Here is a 23621-nt window from a genome sequence, read left to right on the forward strand (position 1 = left end):
GGGTGGCACTTGGGCTGTACCATTTCCATGAGGCATTGCAGAAAACAAGCATTACAGGAAAGAAGGCTGCGTCAAGTTCTGAAAATGGTATGTGGGACAGCTGCCAGATTTCTACACACGTGTGTAATTGCAGACCACAGTACCTATGAGATCAGTCATGTAATGCATCAACATTACGAAACGCCCATCCCATTAGAATATGGTTAACATTAGGGCCCCACTACACTAAGGTTAAGATTAGGGTTGTGGAAGGGTTATCTAACTCAAAGGGCATTTCATGACTGACATTGTGGGCATAACCTGACCAAAGTCTTAGGTATTGCAGGCTGCAGTTAAACCCTTCTCAATTTCTAGAAACACAGGGACACGAAATTGGGACAAGGCAGAAAAGAGTTCCAGCAGAAATATTCTGAAGTGAGATTAATAATGATATTATAGAAGAATACAAAGAGAGAAGAAGGGGGCAGTAGACCATGTCTATGGGACTGGTACCCTAGGAGTAATATCCTAGAAGGTACTAAAAAAGACGGAGAGTTTGTGGGAAGTGTATTAATCTGGCAGGAAGTCAGAAGGCTGACAATGATGGCAGCACATAATCTTTATATGGAGAAGCTGGAAGCTTTTTCTGTTTATAGGTTATGTCAAAGATGACTGGTAATAGTCAGGACTGTCTTAATGTATGGGCACAATGGGCACTGGCCTGGGGCCCCAGGAGCATAGGAGCGCACAATGTTTCTGATACCTGTGTATGCTTCCGTTTTGTTATCAAAATAGGGGCCTCAGGGCATTACTTTGCCCAGGGGCTTATTATACTGTTAAAATTGCACTGGTAATAGTAAATGAGACAGAGGGAAGAATTACAGGTGAGAATGATGATGAATTTTAGATGGACTTGGAGAAGTAAAGCAATAATGGAGAGTATCCACCAAGGAGCATTAGCTCCATGGATCAACCAGATTCTGTCCTGGGAATTGCACTACAGGAAGATTTGTTCACATACAGTACCACCTTAAAGCCACAAGAGCAACAAAGTGGTGATAACAGCACCACCAATCAATTATGACACAAATAATAATTAGATACTTTGCTTGTATTAAAAAGTAAAAATAATAATCACCCTCTGCCAAGAGACCCCTGATAAAAATTGGCAGAAACTAATCCAGCTGTTAGCTTGGTGCTCTAAGTGCTTGTGAGCAAATTATAGAAATTTACAGCATTTTAATATCTTTTAGAATTTAAAGAAAAACAAAAAGGGAACAAAGGAACAGTATTAATTAATTTCAGGTATTTTATTTCTTGTACTATTAGCCAATCATAAATAGTTCTAATGAATTTCTGTGGAAAAAAATACACATCTTCATTAGAAATAATGCTAATGACACAGCCAGTTTTACCAAGCACAGAAACTTACTATTGCTTTTTGAAAACTAATCAACTTTCTTTATCCTATTTGTTTAGTAGTCATTTATTTATTTATATGTATGTATACATATATTATTTCAGCACAGGCACAGAAGCAGATTAAAATTTTGATATACAAAGTAAAATGTAGAAGTTGTCTGTAGCTAAATGACATTAGAAGTTACTCGACTTTCTTCAGTAAATGTCTTATTTAGTCTTCATCCTTGCTATTCTTTTTGCCCACTACATAAGCTGTTACACTTCCAAAGGCAGCAGCCACAGCATTTCCTGCCAAACCCAGTCCAGTACCTGTGTAAAGAATAAAAAACATGAAATAAGCTTGCTTACTGAAGATTCAAATGTCTAGAATATGGAACTAAAATAATAGATATGCCGCTTTACATAAGTGCAATTAGTCTCCTGAAACATGTCTCAGATAATAAAAGTATCTGTAATAATATCGTCTGTATGCAGTGAAATTCTAACTTGCATGTCTAACCAACATGCAGACTTTGATATTCTCCAATGCCAAGATAAACTTTATTTTACTCAGTAAAAACATAAATCATCTTAGCTGATGTTCAGCTATGCTCTGAGTTCATGAAACCTTGTAGGAAAATCTGATTAGCGAAACTGCAACTGGTTTAAATTTTGCTTCCTAAAGTTTAAGTTGCATTATTCCTTTCACATGGCTCAATATTTCCTCTGATGCTTATTCTTGTATATCAGAATACAAAAAGTCTTGGAGAAAATAACATTACAAACCTTTGCCCACATTTTATTACTAAATGAATTAAGATGATCCGTTTAATGACCGTTAGTCCTCTTTTGCAGAGTACAGTAGGTACATTTCAGTTTATGTGTGACTGGACGTCATAGACTGACCCCTCTTGCTGTTGACAGTTTCTTTGATGAAGGGTTACACCATATTTACACACTCATACCACCCTTAGGATCATGCGAGACTCTGCACAGCTCACACCTTATTAAAACCCCACAGAATAAATATTTTGGCTCCCAATTGTAACACACATTCTGTTAATAAACTTGACCATTTAAGGGGTAGCAACAAAATTACTGTCCCAAACCTGCAATGTACTGCAACATGATTAAAACGGTCAACCACAATTGAAGAGCTGAGTTGCAAAATCAGCTAAGTACAGGAGACAACTTTTTGTGAAAAGGAGAAAAATAATTTGTAAGTATTTGAAATGATATTTTTAAAATTCTTTTTGCAGAATGTTGGTTGTTACATTACTGAAGGTCAATTGCTGGACATCTGAGAAATCTGAATATTTTACATTTTTGTAAAAAATAGGAAAAAAACATACTTAGCAGGTTTTGATGCTAAATCAATGCTATTCCATAAACCTATAAGTAGAAACTTTCATCAAAAGTGCTCTGGATCTTGAAATATTTTTATTATATAACAAAAGAAATTCAGAGCTTTTAGTCTCTAAACTATTTAGCTAAAAAGTAATGCTAAAAGTCATGAATTCCTGTTAAGCACTGTTTAAGTAGTAAATTAAACAAGTTATAAGCAATCTCTAGAATGTCAATATTCTACATCGTCTTCATCATATATTTCAGTATCAGTATTCAGTATCTGCCATTGGTTTAGTGTTTTTGTTGGCTGTTCCAATCATTGGGAGGTAGAACTCTTTAACTTTTTCTGATTGCGGATTGTCCATATTGACTCCCATTTTGCTAAGCAACATTTCAACATCCTTTGCTTTTACTGGATTAACACAACAATTCAGTGGAAGTGGGTCAGCTGACAAGTTTTTTATTTTGCTGCCACATTTCACAATACTGTGACTGCAAAAGTCACCCGAATACGTGGTCTTTATGTTTATGTTACTTCTTGTTATTTCCGCCACTTGAACTTTTGTCAAGTGAAATGGGAGCTTTTTTTTTGCAGACTTTTGCAGTTGCAGACTTGTAGTTAAGCACCTGCCAGTCTCTTCCTAAAACTCTGAGTGTGGCATATTGAGATGATTGGCTGGTGTACTTAGCAGCTTTTGGAACTAAGCTGGTTATGTATTTAACAGGTTTTGGAACTCACATCAAAATTTATAGCACTATATTTTGGTACTTAGCAGGTTTTGAAGCCCACTTCAATGCCAAGCACATAGCCGACCCTTTGATGAGTCAGAACCATGCTTCACCTAAAGTTCACCAAAAAATGTACTTAACAGGTTTTGGAACTCACCCCTTCAATTTAATTGTTAATTCGTTTTTAAAGGGGTGAAATGTATTTTTTGTTTCAAACAAATGAAGCAGGGGTGGCACGGTGGCAAAGTGGTAGCACTGCTGTCTCGCAGTTAAGAGACCTGGGTTCATTTCCCGGGTCCTTCCTGCGTGGAGTTTGCATGTTTTCTCCGTGTCTGCATGGGTTTCCTCCCACAGTCCGAAGACATGCATGTTAGGTGCATTGACAATTCTAAATTGTCCCTAGTGTGTGCTTGGTGTGTGTGTGTGCCCTGTGGTGGGCTGGCGCCCTGCCTGGGATTTGTTCCTGCCTTGTGCCCTGTGTTGGCTGAGATTGGCTCCAGCAGACCCGCATGACCCTGTGTTAGGATATAGAGGGTTGGATAATGACTGACAAATGAAGCAAAAATGTTTTTAGAATTATTATGTTTATTTATGTTTAATATTTAAAAAACCAATACAGTATTATTTTAGACACATCAGAACTCATTTTACAATAATAACAAGCCACTGTATAATAAAATGCTACTCTGTGTGGGTGCCCGTTATATCTGAGCAATCTGATGAGTCAGTAATTCCCTTTGGCCGTTTAGTCAAACAAGGTCAAGAGAGGAAACACAGGTCAATGGAGGTTGAGACAGAAAAGGATACCGAGGAAAGGCATAGGAGGAATGCTGAGAGTCACCTTCAAACACGGGAAGTATTCTTTGCAAGAATATGAATGATGTTTTTACAGCAAGTAATGGGAGCCCATTACTGGTAGTCAAAAAGTGAACAGGAGACAAACAAGGTGCCTCGAAATAACAAGTGAGCTTTATAATAACAAAACTGAGAGGGGAAGAAGTGGCCAAAGCAGGCAGAGGGACACCAGAATCCACCTTAATAAAAGGTTAAGTGTTTGTGTGTCTGTCTGGTTGTTATGTCTCTGTCATTCCTAAAGATAGCATATCATAGACATTTTTATTAATAAAATGCATTGCAATTGATATTTCAATAGATGTCACATCTCAAATATAAAGACTACTTTTATGAATCCCATGCCAAATGTCATATAACAGAGACATATGCATTGCATGGTGTACTGCAAATGTTAACACAGAGGTCTGCATTAAATTTCAACCCATTTTAGGTGCATATCACAGCTAATACCAAACAACTGCAAAGGAGGAGTACATATGAAACAAGAGATATCAGATTTCAGATATTTTAAAATGTATTCTATTACCTGTCGTTACAAGTATCATAGCTAGTAATAACAATACATACATAGTAGCAATAATAATAATATTAATAAAAACAGAAACAATGTATTTTTTATTGCCCAAAATCACACAAAAATTTACTCAATGGGTTTTACAGACCCTTTTTATTTGACATCCCCCAGCACTGGCTTTTTAAGAAAACAAGAAAAGTTCTCAAAAATCCTTGCAGAAATCATTTGGAAGAAATCTTGGGAAAGGTAATTCAAGGAGAACTCCTTTTGGGTATGTTGGGTATACAAAGGGTGTCAAGAAAGATTGTATATACAACACACACAACAGAATGCAAGTTGTCCTTGTCTGAGATGGATGGCCAATCTGTTATTGCCACCTCGGAAATACGATATAATAATACAATATAATTTGTTCTTGCACATTGCTCCTCACAAAGTGCAGGCTCAGAGAACCACAACCACTACCAAGGCAAAATGCAATAATGCATCATACCAGTGGTCTCAAATTCTAGTCCTGGAGGGCCATAGTGGCTGCAGGTTTTCATTCTAACCCTTTTCTTTATTAATGCATTGTTTTTGCTGCTAATTAATTCATTGCCCTTTCATTTTAATTGTCTTGTTTTTTAAGATTTGTTCCCCTGAATTTCTTTATCGTTCCTCTGAATTGCTTCATTTCTTTCCTTAAATGACACCCAAACAAAAATGAAATGTGAAGTGAGTCAACTAACAGAAGACCAACTAAGTCAGGGCCTCAAACGCCAACCAATTTCACTCCAGCCAGTCACTTAATTAGGCTCTGATTCTTGTTGTTAATTAAACCCGTTCTTTAATTCCATGGCTTGTTGCTGCTCTCATTGTGCAATGGCATACCTTTCCAAAATTATTGATTTTCTGTTTTCTAAGGGCACTGTTAAAATGTTTTGTGGACCTAAGCAGATTAACATTCCAGAGACCTTCATCTGTGTTTATTTTCAGATACTGTATAATGGACACAGTTTGCTGGTCATGTTTTGGCTCATTTTATATATTATTATTGTTTGACTTCTAATTAATATAATATAAACAATTGAGGGGTCTGAGTCTTCAGGAACAAGTCAATTACAATGCATTCAAAAGAAGTTAATTAGCAGCAAAAGCAGGTCAATAATTTAAAAAAGGGTTAGAATGAAAACCTGCAGCCACTGGGGCCCTCCAGGACTGGAGTTTGAGACCACTGCATTATACCATTCACTAAATACAGAACTATCACACATAAGGATACAGATTTGTTAAAACTCACGGAAAACAAAGTAGAAACTGATTGACTAATAATCTATACTAATAAAAGGCAAAGCCCTCACTGGCTGACTCACTCACTCACTGACTGACTGTCTGACTGACTCACTGTCTGACTCACTCACTCACTCATCACTAATTCTCCAACTTCCCGTGTAGGTAGAAGGCTGAAATTTGGCAGGCTTATTCCTTACAGCTTACTTACAAAAGTTGGGCAGGTTTCATTTCGAAATTCTATGTGTAACTGGGATCAATTTTTCTCCATATACTGTAATGGACGTTAGCCCGATGGCCGTGGGTGGCGGAGCTGCGTGTGACATCATCACGCCTCTCACGTAATCCCACGCTGCGAAGCGCAGGTATTTTGCTAGTAATAATATATTATTATACTGACAGACAAAACTAACCAACATACAGTAACAGACAAGACATAACACTGCTTGGCAAACAAAATAAAATTACGTATATTATTGACATTGCCATATAAAACACACACAAATTAAATGCAAAGGTAAAAATGAACAGCCCAAATATGCTATTTATGGAGAATGGAAAAGGTCATCATTGTGCCCATTGTTGCATCCACTATTGGTGTCATCCTACATACACTACACAAAAGCCTACAGTCATTACATATAAAGCAGTGGCACGATGGTTAAGGCTTTGGACTTCAGCCCCAGAGGTTGTGTGTTTGAATCCCACCACTGACACTGTGTGACCTCAAGCAAGTCACTTCACTTGCCTGTGCTCCAATTGGAAAAATAACAACAAGAAATGGAACCAATCGTATCTGGATAAAAGCGTAGGCTAAATAAATAAATGTAATTTAAAAATGTACATACAACTTCAAGAAGCACCTATTTTTTCCACATAGTGAGAAAATTCCTTAAAACAAACATAATCTCCTAAAACATTTTCACATATACTGTACACACACAATCTAAAACTGCCTTATGTCTTAAGCCTTGGCCCGATGTAGACAGTAGCAATGGGACTATATCAGTATATAACTGCCTGACTGGCAGTTATTAGGAACTCTGAGTGAGAAATCTCAGGAGAAAATGTTTCTCATTTTCACTGCTGTATCCATTTTTCCTTCAATTTCTTCACTGTGATCAGCAATGTAGCCCCATCTTCCATAGCTAGCAAGAAGAAGGCTGCCACTCACCACATCCTAGGTGATTTTGTGGCCTTTTGATACCTCCTTTTAGTGTCATTCTTATTCTGCAAGACGGTGGAGTACTCCTAATAAATGTGGAGTCATTTGCCCTCAAGCATCGAGATCTTTCCTGACTCATCACACCCCAGTCACCCTCTGTTCACACTCAATGTCTGGTAAATGGCTCTTTGATGCATGAATTTAACAGTTTAAGGGTTTTCAGGTGTATTGTGTTGAACTAGTTGCTTTTGGACTGTTTAATAAAGATGATTGTCCTTATTTTGTATGTTTGTACTTATGGTTCATATGCAGGAGGTCCACCAAATTCTATGGCATCATTAGGACACTGGCAAGCAGAGTCCCTGCCAGAGTAGGTCTTTTTCTTCTGTGAAAAGAGTTTTTTTAGAGTTTCACCTTGTTCTGTGTCATTTTGGCGGCATCTGTGCATCTGACAAAGGCTTAGGTTTAGGGTGGAGTGGTGGCTCTAAGGCTAAGGATCTGCACTGGTATCCCGAAGGTTGCCGGTTCGAATACCCGTCACTGCAAAAAGAGATCCTACTCTGCTGGGCCCTTGAGCAAGGCCTTTAACCTTCAATTGCTCCAGGGGTGCTGTACAATCTCTGACCCCAAGGGATATACAAAAACAAACAAATTCCTAGTATGAGAAATCATATAAGGTGAAATTAAGAACAACAAAAAAAAATCATAAAGATTTTTCCATTAATTCAGTGTATGTAAAGTCTTCACAATTCAAATTCCAATAATTAAGAATAAACATGTTAAAATAATATGTTGCTGTAGACTAAAATTTGTATAACACTAAAAACATGAATCTCAGAGTTGTATTTTTTCAGTTCTATAAATAAGAGGTCATTAATAACCAGATATTTAAAATATTTCAGTCACCCAGCATGCTTCACCATTGGCACCACCTCTTACCAGCAGACTGTAGAGTTGCAACCAAACTCCCTGCTGCAACTCCTCCTCCGTTGGCTATAGCACTTGCAGACATTAACTTGGCTCCAATAGATCCTGCTGCAATACCTGCTGATGTGAAACCAGCTGCACCCAACAATGTGGGAACAGCTAGCATGCCTGCCACTAACAAGAAAGAAGAAATGGAAATCAATGAGGAATGACCATGCAAGGCCAGACCTGGCAAATAATACACTATACTGTATATACAGTGAATGCACACCTTTAAAAAAGATCTGTGTGTTAGCATAATGCTGTGTTCTATTTTATATTCTTTCAAGAACGGACATTGCCATTTATACACCATCTTGTGTCTCTTGTGATGTTGCTATCATTTCAAAGAAGTCTGGTTAACTGAATTTTACAGAACAGTGATACCAAACATACAAATCTGCTCTGCATACAGTATACCTTTACTGAGCTGAGCAGGTCCAAAAGCATAATATAACTTAAGAAAACTAAAACGTACAGTTTTTCAGAAACCCTAGCCTTTAAGGTGTTTTATAAATTTGTCACATGTTGACATTTTAACTTGAAAAGTCAAAATTAAATAAAATGACAAGTTTGTTGAAAGGATAAGCTTGGTATTTTTCAAGTCCGAGTTATTTTTTCATTAACATGGTATATATGCATTTGCTGTGTGAAATTGAGTTCTAAAGTAAGAAGTTTTCTATAAAATAAAAAATATAATATAAAAATATATACCTTGCTCACACTGGGCTTTTACAATGGAGGGTGATGGGGCATGGGGCACCACCAGAAAATAAGCAAAAATTGCCTTCCATGTCTCCAATGCTTGTTTGTGACAACAAAAGGGATCTGGAAATAATCATTTTATCACATATTGTTGATAACAATTTTTCTCATAGCAAGAATTGGTTTTCTATTTGCTTGTGTGATTTATCACATAAATATGGAAGTTAATCAAAACAAAACCAACCATGTGGCACGAATAGTGATTCGGTCTTTCGAGAAGAAACAATGCTCCAGAGGTGAAAGATTATGACAGAAAAACACAAATCCTGAGATTGCAGAGGTGGTCATCTTTTAAACCGCTGAATCTCATAATATTGGTGTTTCTTGTTCAAAAATATAATGCATAAACTGTGCATTATAATGTGTGTGTAATCATAAGACAATCCTATCTTGGATGTATTCGGTAAGTTTTCAAACTTATTTTTCTGGTGAGGCCCCATTAGCCTCAATTTTAAAGTATAAGTGTGGTCAAGAAAATTTTTAAAATTTATAGAATACGCTTAACTTTAAAACACCATTTCAAGTGGCAAATGCACATAAAGCGTGTTTGTGAAGAAATAATACCAAACGTATCCTTTAACAGTGAAATCTGATGGTTAACATGCAATGGCAGTTAAAAGGCCATCATTTTCATGTACATTTTAAATATGTTTAAAAATAAATCGGGATTAATCGGGATCAGGAGAACAACACAAACCAGTTTTCAATCATATGATAGCATGTTAAAAAAAATTAATTGATAAAAGTAAAGACTAGTTTTAGTTAGAGTGAGAAACCTGGTTTTTATATGTTTTTTTTTTTTTTGTTAGTCAGAAAATTGTTCATTGTATTTATTTTATTGTTCAGCTAGTACTGGTAGATATTTCTTGTGAAATTTAATTTGGAAAAAAGGTGTCACATGTCCATTTTAAAACTATTAAGTAAGCAGAATTATATGATTTGAGCCATGCAACTTCAAACTTGCTTTTAACGCAAGAATTATAAAATTCAGATTTCACTGTTTTGCATTTTAGCAAGACTATCTTCAAAAAATAAATCAGAATTAGGTTGAATACTGTTCAGCTCTCCTGTGGCACTATGATAATTTTGAGCTTCTTCAGTATGTGACGTTATTTCATATAGAATTACCTGCTCCTCCAGCCAGTAGAGCATAATTAAAAAGGCTTCCATCTGTTCATAATAAGAGACAAACAGATTAAAATCACAATGAAAACAGAAGAGTGAAGAGTTATGTAGAAGTATTTTCAGTTTTGAGTTCCTTTAATACTGTGTTTAGATTAGAATGGTATGCACTCACCTTCTTCCTCAGAACTGCTTTTCCCTTCTCCTAGGAAACAGAAAACATATAAAAGTTAAACAATCTAATCACACAGGACTGCAGGTAGCCAGAGCCTTTCTTTATCTAGCTGACTTTAGGCAAAAATAGTAAATGGCAATCCGCGCTTTCACCTACTCCACGTGAACTGGGAACATCGGCTGTAATAGAGCTCGCCGCTTCACCTACGGTACACGAAAGCAGAAATGATCCTGTCGGAACTAAAGGTGATGATTGCTGAGCTCAAGCAAGCTCAAGCTGAGCTCAAGAAAGAGATAAAGAAAGATATAAAGAAAAGCGAGAAGGCAAATGAGAAGGCAAGCGAAAAGATTTGGCAGGAGCTGCAGCAGGATAATAAAGACTCGGAGAAATGCGTATATGTTCGCTTTGAGATGGCCTTTAAAGGTATGCTGGATAAAATTGAGGAGCACATTCAGGAAACAGCGTCTAAACTGAGCACACTTGCTGATTAGCTGGAGGATGTTAAGCAGACATTCACGACTTGGATTGAATCAGCTGAAAATCTAGCATCTGCCACTGACGGAAAAGCAACAGCTGCCAATTCTGAATGCAAAAAACTCGGAGACAGACTTGCTGCTCTGGAAGATGGAAGCAGAAGGAATAATATTAGAATCGAAGGTCTACCTGAGAATCGTAAAAGTCCAAACCCAGTGAAATTCGCAGCTGAAATATTCTCTAAAATAATTGGAGAGGACTTTAAATCAGATACTGAGATAGCAGCAGCTTATCGCAGACGCGGATCAAATACCTTTAGACCTAGGTCTTTTATTATCCGCTTCGAGAGATTATTATGTAAGTTAGATATGATGGCACTCCTCAGACACAAGCACGAGATTATATTTGAAAATAACCACATTCGTATTTTCCCTGATTTCTCTCCCGCAACAGCTGCTAAACGTGCAGCCTTCTACAACATTAAACAGCAGTTATGGCAAGCCGATATCAAATGTAGCCTCTTCTATCCTGCCAAACTGAAAGTGGATGTTCAAAGCCAATACTACGTCTTCTCCAGCAAGGAAGAAGCAGAAAAGGAATTAAGAAAGCTGATCCCGACACTATTCTGAAACACAATAGTGAGTTGTATCCTGTCATGGCATGGCAAGGAGATATCACCTGCTGTCTGATCCACTTGTAATGATACGGGTATTATACGGGTATTATAATTATACATCCTTTTCATTACTCAGAGACTTTCTGTTTATGTTTTAATTACAGTTATAGACGTGTGTGTGGAAGAAATTAACTTTTTTTTTTACTACCCTAAAGGAGACTGTTTAACATCATACCCTTGGTTTATTGTTATTGTTATTATTGCATTAAGACTTACTATGCTTATCCTGGACCACTTTCTAACACCATTCCCTGGGTTTATTATCTTAATACTTTAAGATTGCTGAAGATTATTTTATTATGCTTATAGTTTGTTAAGGATTATATTTTAGGCATATAGTATTTAAACTATATTGGCATAAGTCTCTACTTTTTAATCCTAAAACGCTGCTGCATGGGGGGCTTGTTTTGCTTTGGACGTGCTCTGTCTCTAGGTATGTCAGAGGACCAGGACTTCATTAAGTGGTGTCCAGCCTCACGTGTGGAGGCAAAATGGGGGGGAGAGAGCAGGCTATATCTAATCTATCCTTTTAATCCTTATAATTATAACTACCAACATAACAATAGGCTGCATGGCAATAACTCTTGGGGAAATAGGAAATTAAGGTTAAAGCTGTCTCACTTCCAGTTAAGACTATAAAATGACATCACAAATTCAGAATCAATGTCTCCATGATGGGACTGTTAACTTTGTGAGCTGGAATCATAAATTAAATTAAATTAAAGAGAAAGAAAGCACTCTTTCAGATTTAAATGTTAAGATAGTATCTTTACAGGAGACCCACTTACTAAGCAAGGATCAGTTTCGGCTGCAAAAGGACTGGACTGGCCAAATGTTCCATTCTAGCTTTACAAAGAAAACTAGAGGTGTGGGAATTCTCATACATAGAACAGTCTCATTTGTAGCATCAGATGTAGTATCTGATCCTGAAGGGAGATATGTGATGGTCATGGGCAACTTATCTAACTGTAAAATGATTTTGATAAATATTTATGCACCTAATGTCGATGATAAGGAATTCATACAAAATTTATTTGCATCTATTCCCAATGTTAACACTCATAAAATTATAATGGCTGGAGACTTTAATTGTGTTTTAAATCCACTCTTAGATAGGATACCTGTCACAGAGGGGATGACATCTAACACAGCAAAGACAATTACACAGTTTGTAACTGACCACAACTTATCAGACCCCTGGAGGTTTCTAAACCCAAACTCAAGAACATATTCTTTCTACTCACCAGTACATCATTGCTACTCAAGAATTGATTATTTCTTTATAGATAATAATTTCTTGCCTACAATTAAATCTTGCAAGTACGATGCTATTGTTATTTCCGAGCATGCACCTCTGATCTTGGAGCTAAAGTCACTATGCCGCACACACTCACCTTGCAGATGGCGTCTTAACCTGCTTCTATTAGCAGAAGAGAACTGTACAGAATATCCAAACAAATCAGTTTCTTCCTAGAGACAAATACATCCTCAGAGGTTTCTGCAGGAATACTCTGGGAAACTCTAAAGGCCTTCTTAAGAGGACAGATTATTTCATATCTTTCCCACAGAAATAAATTAGAAACCAAGAAAGTATCAGAGCTAAAAAGCGAAATTACTAGAATAGATGAAGAACATGCCAGGCTTCCAAGCGAGGCTCTACATAGGAAAAGACAGGCTCTGCATTCAGAACTCAACCTCTTGACAACTACAGAGACTGAACAACTAATTTATAAATCCAGACATCATTACTATGAACACGTAGAGAAAGTTAATAAGCTTTTAGCTCAACAAATCCACAAGCAAGAAGTTCGCAATGCAATCCCAGTAATCACCAACACAAGCGGAGACAAAATCATCGACCATAAAAATATAATGCACACATTTAGAGACTACTATAAATCCTTATATTCTACTGAGTTTAAAGAAGACAACACACAATCTAATACATTTCTGGATACATTACAGATACCACAAATAGATACTTTTAGTGCGGAGGAACTGGATAAACCTCTGGTGCTATCAGAATTATGAGATGCTATAAAGTCACTTCAATATAGGAAAGCAGCAGGCCCTGATGGCTACCCTGCAGAATTTTATAAGAAATTCTCCGCTCAGCTAGCTCCCCTCCTATTAGCAACATTTACAGAAGCTAGAGACAATCAAATTCTACCTCAAACTTTTCGCCAAGCATTAATCACCGTCTTTCCTAAACAAAATAAGGACTTATTACAATGTGCATCATACAGACCAATTTCACTTCTGAATAATGATGTTAAGATACTCTCAAAAATCATAGCTAGAAGGATGGAGAAAGTGCTGCCTTTTGTAATATCACAAGATCAAACTGGATTTATCAAGGGTTAACACTTATCTTCCAATCTTTGACAGCTGTTTAATGTAATATACTCACCAACAAAGTCAAACACCCCAGAAATATTAATATCTTTGGATACAGAAAAAGCATTTGACATGATTGAATGGAAATACCTTTTCACTACATTAGAGAAATTTGGGTTTGGTCCGAACATTTGTGCATGGATCAAACTACTGTATACCAATCCAGAAGCTTCAGTTTGTATTAACAACATTTGTTCAGACTACTTTAAACTAGAACGTGGTACCAGACAAGGATGTCCCTTGTTACCACTGCTATTTGCAATCACTGGTGGTTCACAGTTGAAATGCTGATCAGATAAAAGGGATTATCAGAGAAGGACTGGAATAGAAAATTTTTCTATATGCAGATGCTATGGTAGTGTATATACCAGACCCACAAAATTAAAGAATTTCAAAAGATCTCTGGTCTCAGAATTAATCTGAATAAAAGTTTACTCTTTCCAGTGAATTCTCAAGCATATAATATTAGATTAGATACCCTACCTTTTATCATTGCAGATCAGTTTAAATACCTCGGGGTAAACATCGCAAGTAAACACAAAGCTCTTTATCAACAAAATTTTGCCACCTGCATGGAAACAATTAAGCAAGACTTGCATAGATGGTCAACCCTTCATCTCACTCTAGGTGGAAGAATTAACGTTGTTAAGATGAATATTCTTCCTAAGCTTCTTTTTTTATTTCAAAATATCCCAATATACATCAATAAATCATTTTTTAAGCAATTAGATTCAACAATAACCTCATTTATTTGGAACTCAAAACATCCACGCATCCAAAGAGCGACCTTACAAAGGCAGAAGGTGGCATGGCTCTACCCAATTTTCAATTTTATTACTGGGCAGCAAATATACAAGCTATAAAAAACCTGGACACAAATAGATGAACATACACAGGCCTGATCCGCAACAGAAGTAAAATCCTGCAGTACTTCTTTATATTCCCTGCTTTGTGCCCCAATAAATGCAAGTTATCGCCAATATACTAATAACCCAATTGTGCTTCACTCACTCAGAATATGGAACCAATGTTGAAACCATTTTAAGATGGAGAAGCTTTTATCTGTGGCACCTCTGCAAGAGAGCCACCTCTTTCAACCCTCGCAATCATATGAAGTTTTTAATATCTGGGAAAAAATTGGGATTAAATTGCTTAGAGATCTTTATATAAACAACATCTTTACATCCTATGAACAATTACATTCCAAATTTAACTTTCCAGCGACACATTTCTTTCACTATCTTCAAATTAGGAACTTTGTTAAACAGAACCTGCACAATTTTCCTCATCTTGTACCCTCGTCCATGCTGGAAAAAATATTGCTCAATTTCAAAGACTTAGACACCATCTCTGCAATATATAAAATTATTTTACAGTCCCTCCCTTTCAAAGATCCAAGAGGACACTGGGAAAAAGATCTCTTAATCAATATACAGTGCATCTGGAAAGTATTCACAGTGCATAATTTTTTCCACATTTTGTTATATTACAGCCTTATTCCAAAATGGATTAAATTCATTTTTTTCCTCACAATTCTACACACAACACCCCATAATGACAACGTGAAAAAAGTCTACTTGAAGTTTTTGCAAATTTATTAAAAATAAAAAAACTGAGAAATCACATGTACATAAGTATTCACAGCCTTTGCTCAATACTTTGTCGATGCACCTTTGGCAGCAATTACAGCCTCAAGTCTTTTTGAATATGATGCCACAAGCTTGGCACACCTATCCTTGGCCAGTTTCGCCCATTCCTCTTTGCAGCACCTCTCAAGCTCCATCAGGTTGGATGGGCAGCATCGGTGCACAGCCATTTTAAGATCTCTCCAGAGATGTTCAATCGGGTTCAAGTCTGGGCTCTGGCTTGGCCCCTCAAGGACATTCACAGAGTTGTCCTGAAGCCACTCCTTTGATATCTTGGCTGTTTGCTTAGGGTCGTTGTCCTGCTGAACCGTCGCCCTAGTCTAAGGTCAAGAGTGTTCTGGAGCAGGTTTTCATCCAGGATGTCTCTGTACATTGCTGCAGTCATCTTTCCCTTTATCCTGATGAGTCTCCCAGTTCCTGCCACTGAAAAACATCCCCACAGCATGATGCTGCCCCCACCATTCTTCGCTATAGGGATGGTATTAGCCTGGTGATGAGCAGTGCCTGGTTTCCTCCAAACATGACGCCTAGCATTCATACCAAAGAGTTCAATCTTTGTCTCATCAGACCAGAGAATTTTGTTTCTCATGGTCTGAGAGTCCTTCAGGTGCCTTTTGGCAAACTCCAGGCAGGCTGCCATGTGCCTTTTACTAAGGAGTGGCTTCCGTCTGGCCACTCTACCATACAGGCCCCTTTGGTGGATTGCTGCAAAGATGGTTGTCCTTCTGGAAGGTTCTCCTCTCTCCACAGAGGACCTCTGGAGCTCTGACAGAGTGACCATCGGGTTCTTGGTCACCTCCCTGACTAAGGCCCTTCTCCCCTTATTGCTCAGTTTAGATGGCCGACCAGCTCTAGGAAAAGTCCTGGTGGTTTTGAACTTCTTCCACTTACGGATGATGGAGGCCACTGTGCTCAATGGGACCTTCAAAGCAGCAGAAATTTTTCTGTAACCTTCCCCAGATTTGTGCCTCGAGACAATCCTATCTCGGAGGTCTACAGACAATTCCTTTGACTTCATGCTTGGTTTGTGCTCTGACATGAACTGTCAACTGTGGGACCTTACATAGACAGGTGTGTGCCTTTCCAAATCATGTCCAATCAACTGAATTTACCACAGATGGACTCCAATTAAGCTGCAGAAACATCTCAAGGATGATCAGGGGAAACAGGATGCACCTGAGCTCAATTTTGAGCTTCATGGCAAAGGCCGTGAATACTTATGTACAATGTGCTTTCTTAGTTTTTTTATTTTTAATAAATTTGGAAAAACCTCAAATAAACTTTTTTCACGTTGTCATTATGTCATTTTCTGAGGAAAAAAATGAATTTAATCCATTTTAGAGTAAGGCTGTAACATAACAAAATATGGAAAAAGTGATGTGCTGTAAATACTTTCCAGATGCACTGTATCAGAAAAGGAGTGGAAAGTAGTAATGCAGAGAATTCACTCGAGTTCCATATGTGCAAAGCATACAATTATTCAACTCAAAATTATATATCGAGCACATCTGTCTCACCCAAAACTGTCCAACTGACCCAACTACAATAATGAGGTGAGTAACTGGGCTTCATGAGTGTTGCCTGCCAACATTAAACAATGTACTCCCCTGCCATTACTTCATATTTTGATTAAGGATAAAATCCTGCTCACTGGATCCTCATTGTTGAGGACCGGGGCGACTGGACTAGGCCACGGGAATGCCTACACAACACCTGGCTACGGCAGATAGATGGTAGTTTTTCAGGGGGCACTTGACCGCATGGGATTTCCAACCAGAAGCCTAAGCTGTTCTGTCATGTGGTGGGTGCGGCAACATGCTCTACCAGTGCACACTCACCAACCTGACCTGACCTGACTGAGTATTCTCTGGTAGTAGACCAGTGGTTCGCAACGTTCAGTCCTCAGAGCCCCTTATGGCTGCAGGTTTTTGCTCCAAACAGTTTGTCAATCAGTCAGTCACTGTTACCTTTGATTTATTTCCTTATTTAATGACCATAGAGTGGGTCGTTAAAAGTGGTCCACCTGGTGGAGGTGTGAATTGGGCCTGATTTTCCTGGGGATGGATGAAAGGGCAGCATGATAAATTGAAGACAGGTTATGCCTAAGGCCTCCACCTCTGTTGAGTGAGGGGTTGTTGATTTGCACATGCAAAGCTTCCCTCGCTCCTCTCTCAAACCACTTGTCTTCTCTATCCAATTTCTGGATGTTAATGATCTCAAATGAGTGTCGTTTGTCCTTCAAATGGTGGTACACAGCTGATTCGGGCCCTGAGGTGTTACTCCTTCTGTGCTGGGCCATCCTCCTGTGTATGGCTGTTTGGTCTCTCCAATGTACAGTTCAGGACACTTTGCTGCATTGAATGGCATATATTAAATTGCTCTTCTTCTGTTTCAGTATCCGGTCTTTGGGGTGGACGATTCTCTGTCTCAGTGTGTTAGTGGGTTTGAAGTGGACAGGTATGTGGTGTTTTCCAAAAATCCTTTTTAACTTTTCGGACACACCAGCCACTTGGGATATCCACAGGTCTTAAGAGCTGTCTTCAGATGCCTGTTTTCCTTCTTCTTAGCGTCTGTGGAAGTGGGGATGTTCTCTGCTCTGTAGTGTAGAGTCCTGATAACTCCTAGTTTGTGTTGTAGTGGGTGATGTGAGTCAAACAAAAGATACTGGCCATTGTGGGTGGATTTTCTGTAGATTTCTATTTCTAGCTTTCCTTCAGTCCCAGTGATGACTGCACAATCCAGGAAAGCCAGCTGGCTATTTTTGGAGTCTACCTGGTGAATTGTATGTTGGTGTCCACTGAGTTAATGTGGTCTGTACTTCCCGGATCTTGATCTTTACCTAGGTGTCATCAACATATCTGAACCAGTGGGTTGGTGTTGTCCCTTAGAAAGAGTTGAGTGCTTTCTCCTCCATTTCTTCCATGTACAAGTTGGCTACGATGGGTGACACAGGGGAACCCATGGCACAGCCATGTTTCTGTCTGTAAAAGTCATCTCTGTACGAGAAGAAAGTGGTGTTCAAACACAGATCCAAGACCAAGCAGATTTGATCCGAGTTAAGGTTGTTCCTGGTGGTGAGGGTGCCGCCTTCTTCCAGTCTCCTCCTTACAGTTGTTAATGCAACAGTGGTGGGGAGAAATGACGTCAAAGAATACCTGTCCTTTCATCCATCCCCAGGAAAATCAGGCCCAATTCACACCTCCACCAGGTGGACCACTCTTAACGACCCACTCTATGGGGGTAGGAGGGGCTGTTAAAAGGTGTGACGGTTACATCTACCCACTCCTCCCCCTTCATTTGTTTTACTCAACGAGCCTATTCAGGGTAGGTGTGAAGTGAAACTAACCCGGAGGATACAATTGGTCTCTCTAACAACATTCTTCAAACTGAAGAAGCTGCTTGGATGAGCAGTGAAACATATCTACCTAACAAGGAAGAAGTCCAGTTGCCATGACTCTACTACCAGATAACTTCACCTGGATGACTGAGAATCTTCACAGACGTTTATACATTTTACTGTTAACACCCTTTTCCTTTTTATGCAAATATCTCTATACTATTTATTTGCTCCAACTGTTATTTTAAATAAAGCAAATTACAGTAGAGAGAAAGGAAGAAAATATTCAGGACCTGAAAGGTTTTTCCTGCAAGGCTTACCTTACAAAATGGACAGACATCTTTCTTCATAGGTAATAATGTTGAAAAGGAATGTAGACTGCGCAAATGAGTTTCATGAAAAATGAAACTTAACTCTGTTTCCCTGTCAAAAAACTTGTGACAGTCCATTAAGGATAATATTCAGATTGGATTACCTTACAAAAGAGACAGACATATTTCTTCATAGGTGTGTGTGAAAGGAATGTAGAATGTGCAAATACATTTTTTGAAAAATGAAACTTAACTTTGTTTCCCTGTCAACAAATTTTTGAAAGTTCAATAAGCACAACATTCAGATAAAAAATATAAAGTTTATATCACCATACTAAGTGTAGGATGGATTGAAAAATTTACTTTGATAGCTCTCTTGTCTTTTGTATTATTGCAATGTTTATTTGTTTAAACTGCAATTAAAATATTGAATATATTAACAGATTTCACAAGAAATGAAACTTAATTCCATTTCCTGAACTGCCCAGTAAAATGAGTAAAAAAACATTGGGAGGTTTTCATTTAAAATCGTTTTTGTATTTTTAGTATCTATTAGCAGGATTGAAAGTTGTGTTTGTATACCTATCAGAATAAAGAGATATATCTACTCTATATATATTGTGAGAAGAAGAGACAAGAGACATGACAAGGGTTGGGGCAGCCACCCATTTAATTCGGTATCCTGGTGGCAAAAGCAAACGATTCATGTTTAAGTCAAGTTTACACGACAGAGTTCAAAACAGAACTGCCTCCCAGGGAAAAGGTGTGAGGCTTTATAGGACGTTTGGGGGGAAGTGATGTTGTCCTCGGGGCTGGCGCCGGAAGTGATGTTGTCCTCGGGCACGGGACCGGAAGTGATGTGTCCCGAGTAGAGGTGGTGGCTCCTCGTGGGATTTCCCGGGAAAGGCCTGCAGGGAACATAGAAAGAGCGTCAGTGTATCCCACCCCCCCCGGGCAGATGTATTATCAGTCATCTCTAAGCCCTTCAGCTGCCTCCTATGCACACGTGTGTGACAATATAAAATCCTAAGCCTAGAAGCGCAATTATTTTGAGCAATGATTTTATGTCATGTTTTTTGTCACACTTTAAATCGGCCTTATTTTAAAACCAACTGTTTTTCAGAATTTATCGGACTTTAATGTGATGTTGGTAGATTTTCAGATTGTTATTCCATTTTTAAATTATAAACTAAAAAATATCCAGAACTCACATCTCACGAGACAGGACTTTGCGCCAAAAGACTTAACCACGCCCGGGGCTGGAAATAAAACACAAGCAGTAGGAAGCTGCTGTACAGGCTTTTAAATGTTCGAAGCACCACACGAGATGCATATCACACAGCACGGCAGCAGTAGCAAGTCACCAGCTGATCGAGCAAAGAGGAGGTAAAAAAAACTGTTTTTGATTCCCATTGTATCACCGTTTAAGAGGGGGTATCGGAGGAGCGACCATGTCTCCTTGGGGTGTGTTCAGCCCCCCTCTTCACAACACGAGTGGCAGAGACGCTTAGTTGCTGACGCATAGCGCAGGCCGGGAGTTTGTTGGCAAGCAAAGTTAGAAAAACCCCCTAGTACATTAGAAAAAGTTGGTCCATCCAAAGTTTTGACTTTAGTTGCAACTTATAAATGGATTAGAAGCTATTTTGACCATAGGGAGTGATTCTCAACTATCCCTGAACCCAAATAATATGCAGATAACAAAAGAAATACACAAGGTGTCATATTTATTATAAAAACAAAGGATAAAAGCAAAGATGATATAAGAAATTACAAAATTACAATATAAACAATTAAATAAATAATTCGTAGTCATCTGGAACTACCTGAACAGGACACTCATTCATTTCAATCAGGTAGGTTGTCTATTACATTTTTTCATCTTTAATTATTACAACATAAATTTGTATTCTTCACCACCTGCACCACTCTCATCTCCCTTCCCACAGCCAGAGGAACGTTTGCCTCTCTCTTGCCTCCTGACAATAAACTACCCTGTAGACTAATCTGTAGGGTTATTTCCCAAAAGGACAATAATACTAAGAACATCATAAACCTCATTTTAAGAATGAACGTTGTGACAGATTGGGGACGCTGTCGTTCCCTTAAACCCTCAGACAAGACGCCAGACACCAGGTAAAAGTCCAATAATTGACTTTATTAAAGTAATAATGTGCACAAAGCACCCTCCACTCCGCTATACTCATAAATTATGCAATAAATCCACAATAATCAATCCTCCACTCCCAGACGCGTTGTCCCTCTGCCACCCGACTCAGCTCAACCCTGGGATCTCCCACAATCCTTTTTAAAGTCCTTGACCTGGAAGAGTTTCTCTCGCTCTGTCCATGTGAAAGTTAACACTTCTGGGTCAGATAAAAACTCCTTTTCTTCAAACCGGAAGTGCATCACACTCATGGGGGCAGAAGAAACAATGTACTTAGTCTGTCTAAACACAATAACAGTGAGCATGTGAGAGTTCATTCTCTATGCTTTCACATGCTGACCCATTTCCATCGCAACATGCTACACGAGAGGAAGGTTTTATGATTAATTTTCCTTAAAGGTAGTGTCCCCTTGAACCCTCAGATCAGACACCAGACCCCAGGTAAAAGTCCAATAATTATTTTTATTTGGACAATACAGTGCACAAAGAACCCTTCACTCCACTATACTCATAAATCAATACAATAAACAATAACAATAATTAATCCTCCTCTCCCAGACGCGTTGTTCCCTTCCTCCCAACTCAGCTCAATGCTGGGATTTTCCATTGTCCTTTGAAAGTCCTTGACCCGGAAATGTTTCTCTCGCTCAAACCATGTGACTGGTAACACTTCCGGATCAGATCAGATCAGATTCTTTTCTTCAACCCAGAAGTGTGTCACAGTCACGGGGACAGAAGAAACGACGTACTTCCGGGTTGAAGAAAAAGAGTTTTTATCTGACCCAGAAGTATTACCAGTGTTACGGGTTGTAATGAAAACAATCCTTGAGCCTCTCTGTAGCGTCCTCTTAAGGCTCCCAGGGTATCCAGCAGGGCTGTATAGGAAAACTCCACTGTCCATGATGCCCTGCTGGAATTCGGGGCACCTCCATGCTGCAGGAAGTGCTCCCTCTGGCAGCCTGGGGGTATTGGGCGGGATGACTGGCCGGCCATATACCACACTGTTAATTTACAAGTGTTTCTCAGAACCCATCATAACTAAGGAAGCATGTTAAATCCTTTGGAATCTTTGGACTCCCCAACCCACTCATTAATCACCAAGTGCTTCTTAATCTGGCTACTTCTTGCATCAACCATGGTGACAGACACAGAACACATTAAATTCACCTCCTGCTAAAGATGATATCATTTTCATGATGAAATGCATTAATGCATTTGTGTGATTGTATTTTAAAGATGAGTTCATTTAAAAATGTAAACTGCCTTTTTGTAAGTTACTATTTCTATGTTTTTCACATTTCACATTTAGGTAGATAGACATTAGTATGGCTCAAATAAATAAAATCCACCCATAGGAACATCAGCTTAATTATGTGCCTGTGTTTCTGAGCACCACCTTAAAAACCCAAGACTTCAATGGGTTTTAACGAATACTCATTCAGGCTTTCAGCCTAGTTGCACCTGCCGTAAAAGCTCTCTACATTAAAACTACAGGTGTTTTGCAATCACTTTTCATAGACATTCTGTCAAAAACACCAGAGAGTATTCACGATGCCTTCATCTAAGCCAATCAGATCTGCCTAAACATAAGAAACAGTGAACCTGGAGGTGAAGGACTACCTGGGGAAGGTGGGTATCCCCTTTGTGCATATCTACTGTGCATATCTACTGACAAGTTTAGTCAACTCTCACATGTGGCCAAAGAACAATCAGCAAACCCGCAGCCTTAAGGAATTCAAGGTATGGGCATACAATTGACATTGCTAAAGGGAAAATATGCTTTTGCTGTCTTCATAAATCCTCAGCCATGTGGAGCTGCATTTTGCTTTTGTGGTCTTTCCTGTAAAACTTTGCTATTAGAGCAGACATACTCATTCCCAATGAATAACAGTAATGGAAGATGGAGGTTGCAGATGTCAAAATTGTTGATCTTAGAGCAGAGGGTGTGTGCTAGGCTTGTATGCAGGCTAAGCACGTCATCATCACTACTGTTTTTACTTAGTTTTGCTTTTTGCTCACTATTTTCTAATTAAGAGACTCGTCATGATTTTCGTTATATTTGGGTCATTCCATGTATTGTATGTTTGCGAAACAAACATAACATTAACTGTCCTAGGAGAAAGTGTCATGGCTGGATCTAGAAAGGGGCAGCGTTGGGTAATGCCAACCAAAATTTATGCTCTGCCCACCCAATTGGTCAATTATATTCAGCACCATTTGAAAATGCCAGCCACAATTTTTTTCCTCTACTCTTGTCACAATTTCCTAATTTTCTAATTTTCTGACTGAACAGTAAAAATAACAGTGCTGTCGTGACACTCCAATTTCA

The 23621-nt window shown here is 38.6% G+C and overlaps 1 protein-coding gene across 1 annotated transcript in view; it reads right to left on the minus strand.

Moving 5' to 3' along the window:
* Window positions 1-1270: 1270 nt before the first annotated feature.
* LOC120532897 (interferon alpha-inducible protein 27-like protein 2A) overlaps window positions 1271-23621 on the minus strand; it is a 56362-nt gene continuing 34011 nt past the window's right edge. The window contains exons 3-6 of the mRNA XM_039759373.1: window positions 10288-10317; window positions 10119-10160; window positions 8199-8360; window positions 1271-1710 (exon numbers count right to left, since the gene is read on the minus strand). Of these exons, the coding sequence (XP_039615307.1) occupies window positions 1613-1710; window positions 8199-8360; window positions 10119-10160; window positions 10288-10317 (332 nt within the window). The 3' untranslated portion in view covers window positions 1271-1612. The remainder of the gene's footprint in view (window positions 1711-8198; window positions 8361-10118; window positions 10161-10287; window positions 10318-23621) is intronic.

This window comes from Polypterus senegalus, chromosome 7 (assembly GCF_016835505.1).
Source record: "Polypterus senegalus isolate Bchr_013 chromosome 7, ASM1683550v1, whole genome shotgun sequence".
In the NCBI taxonomy this organism is placed as follows: Eukaryota; Metazoa; Chordata; class Cladistia; order Polypteriformes; family Polypteridae; genus Polypterus; species Polypterus senegalus.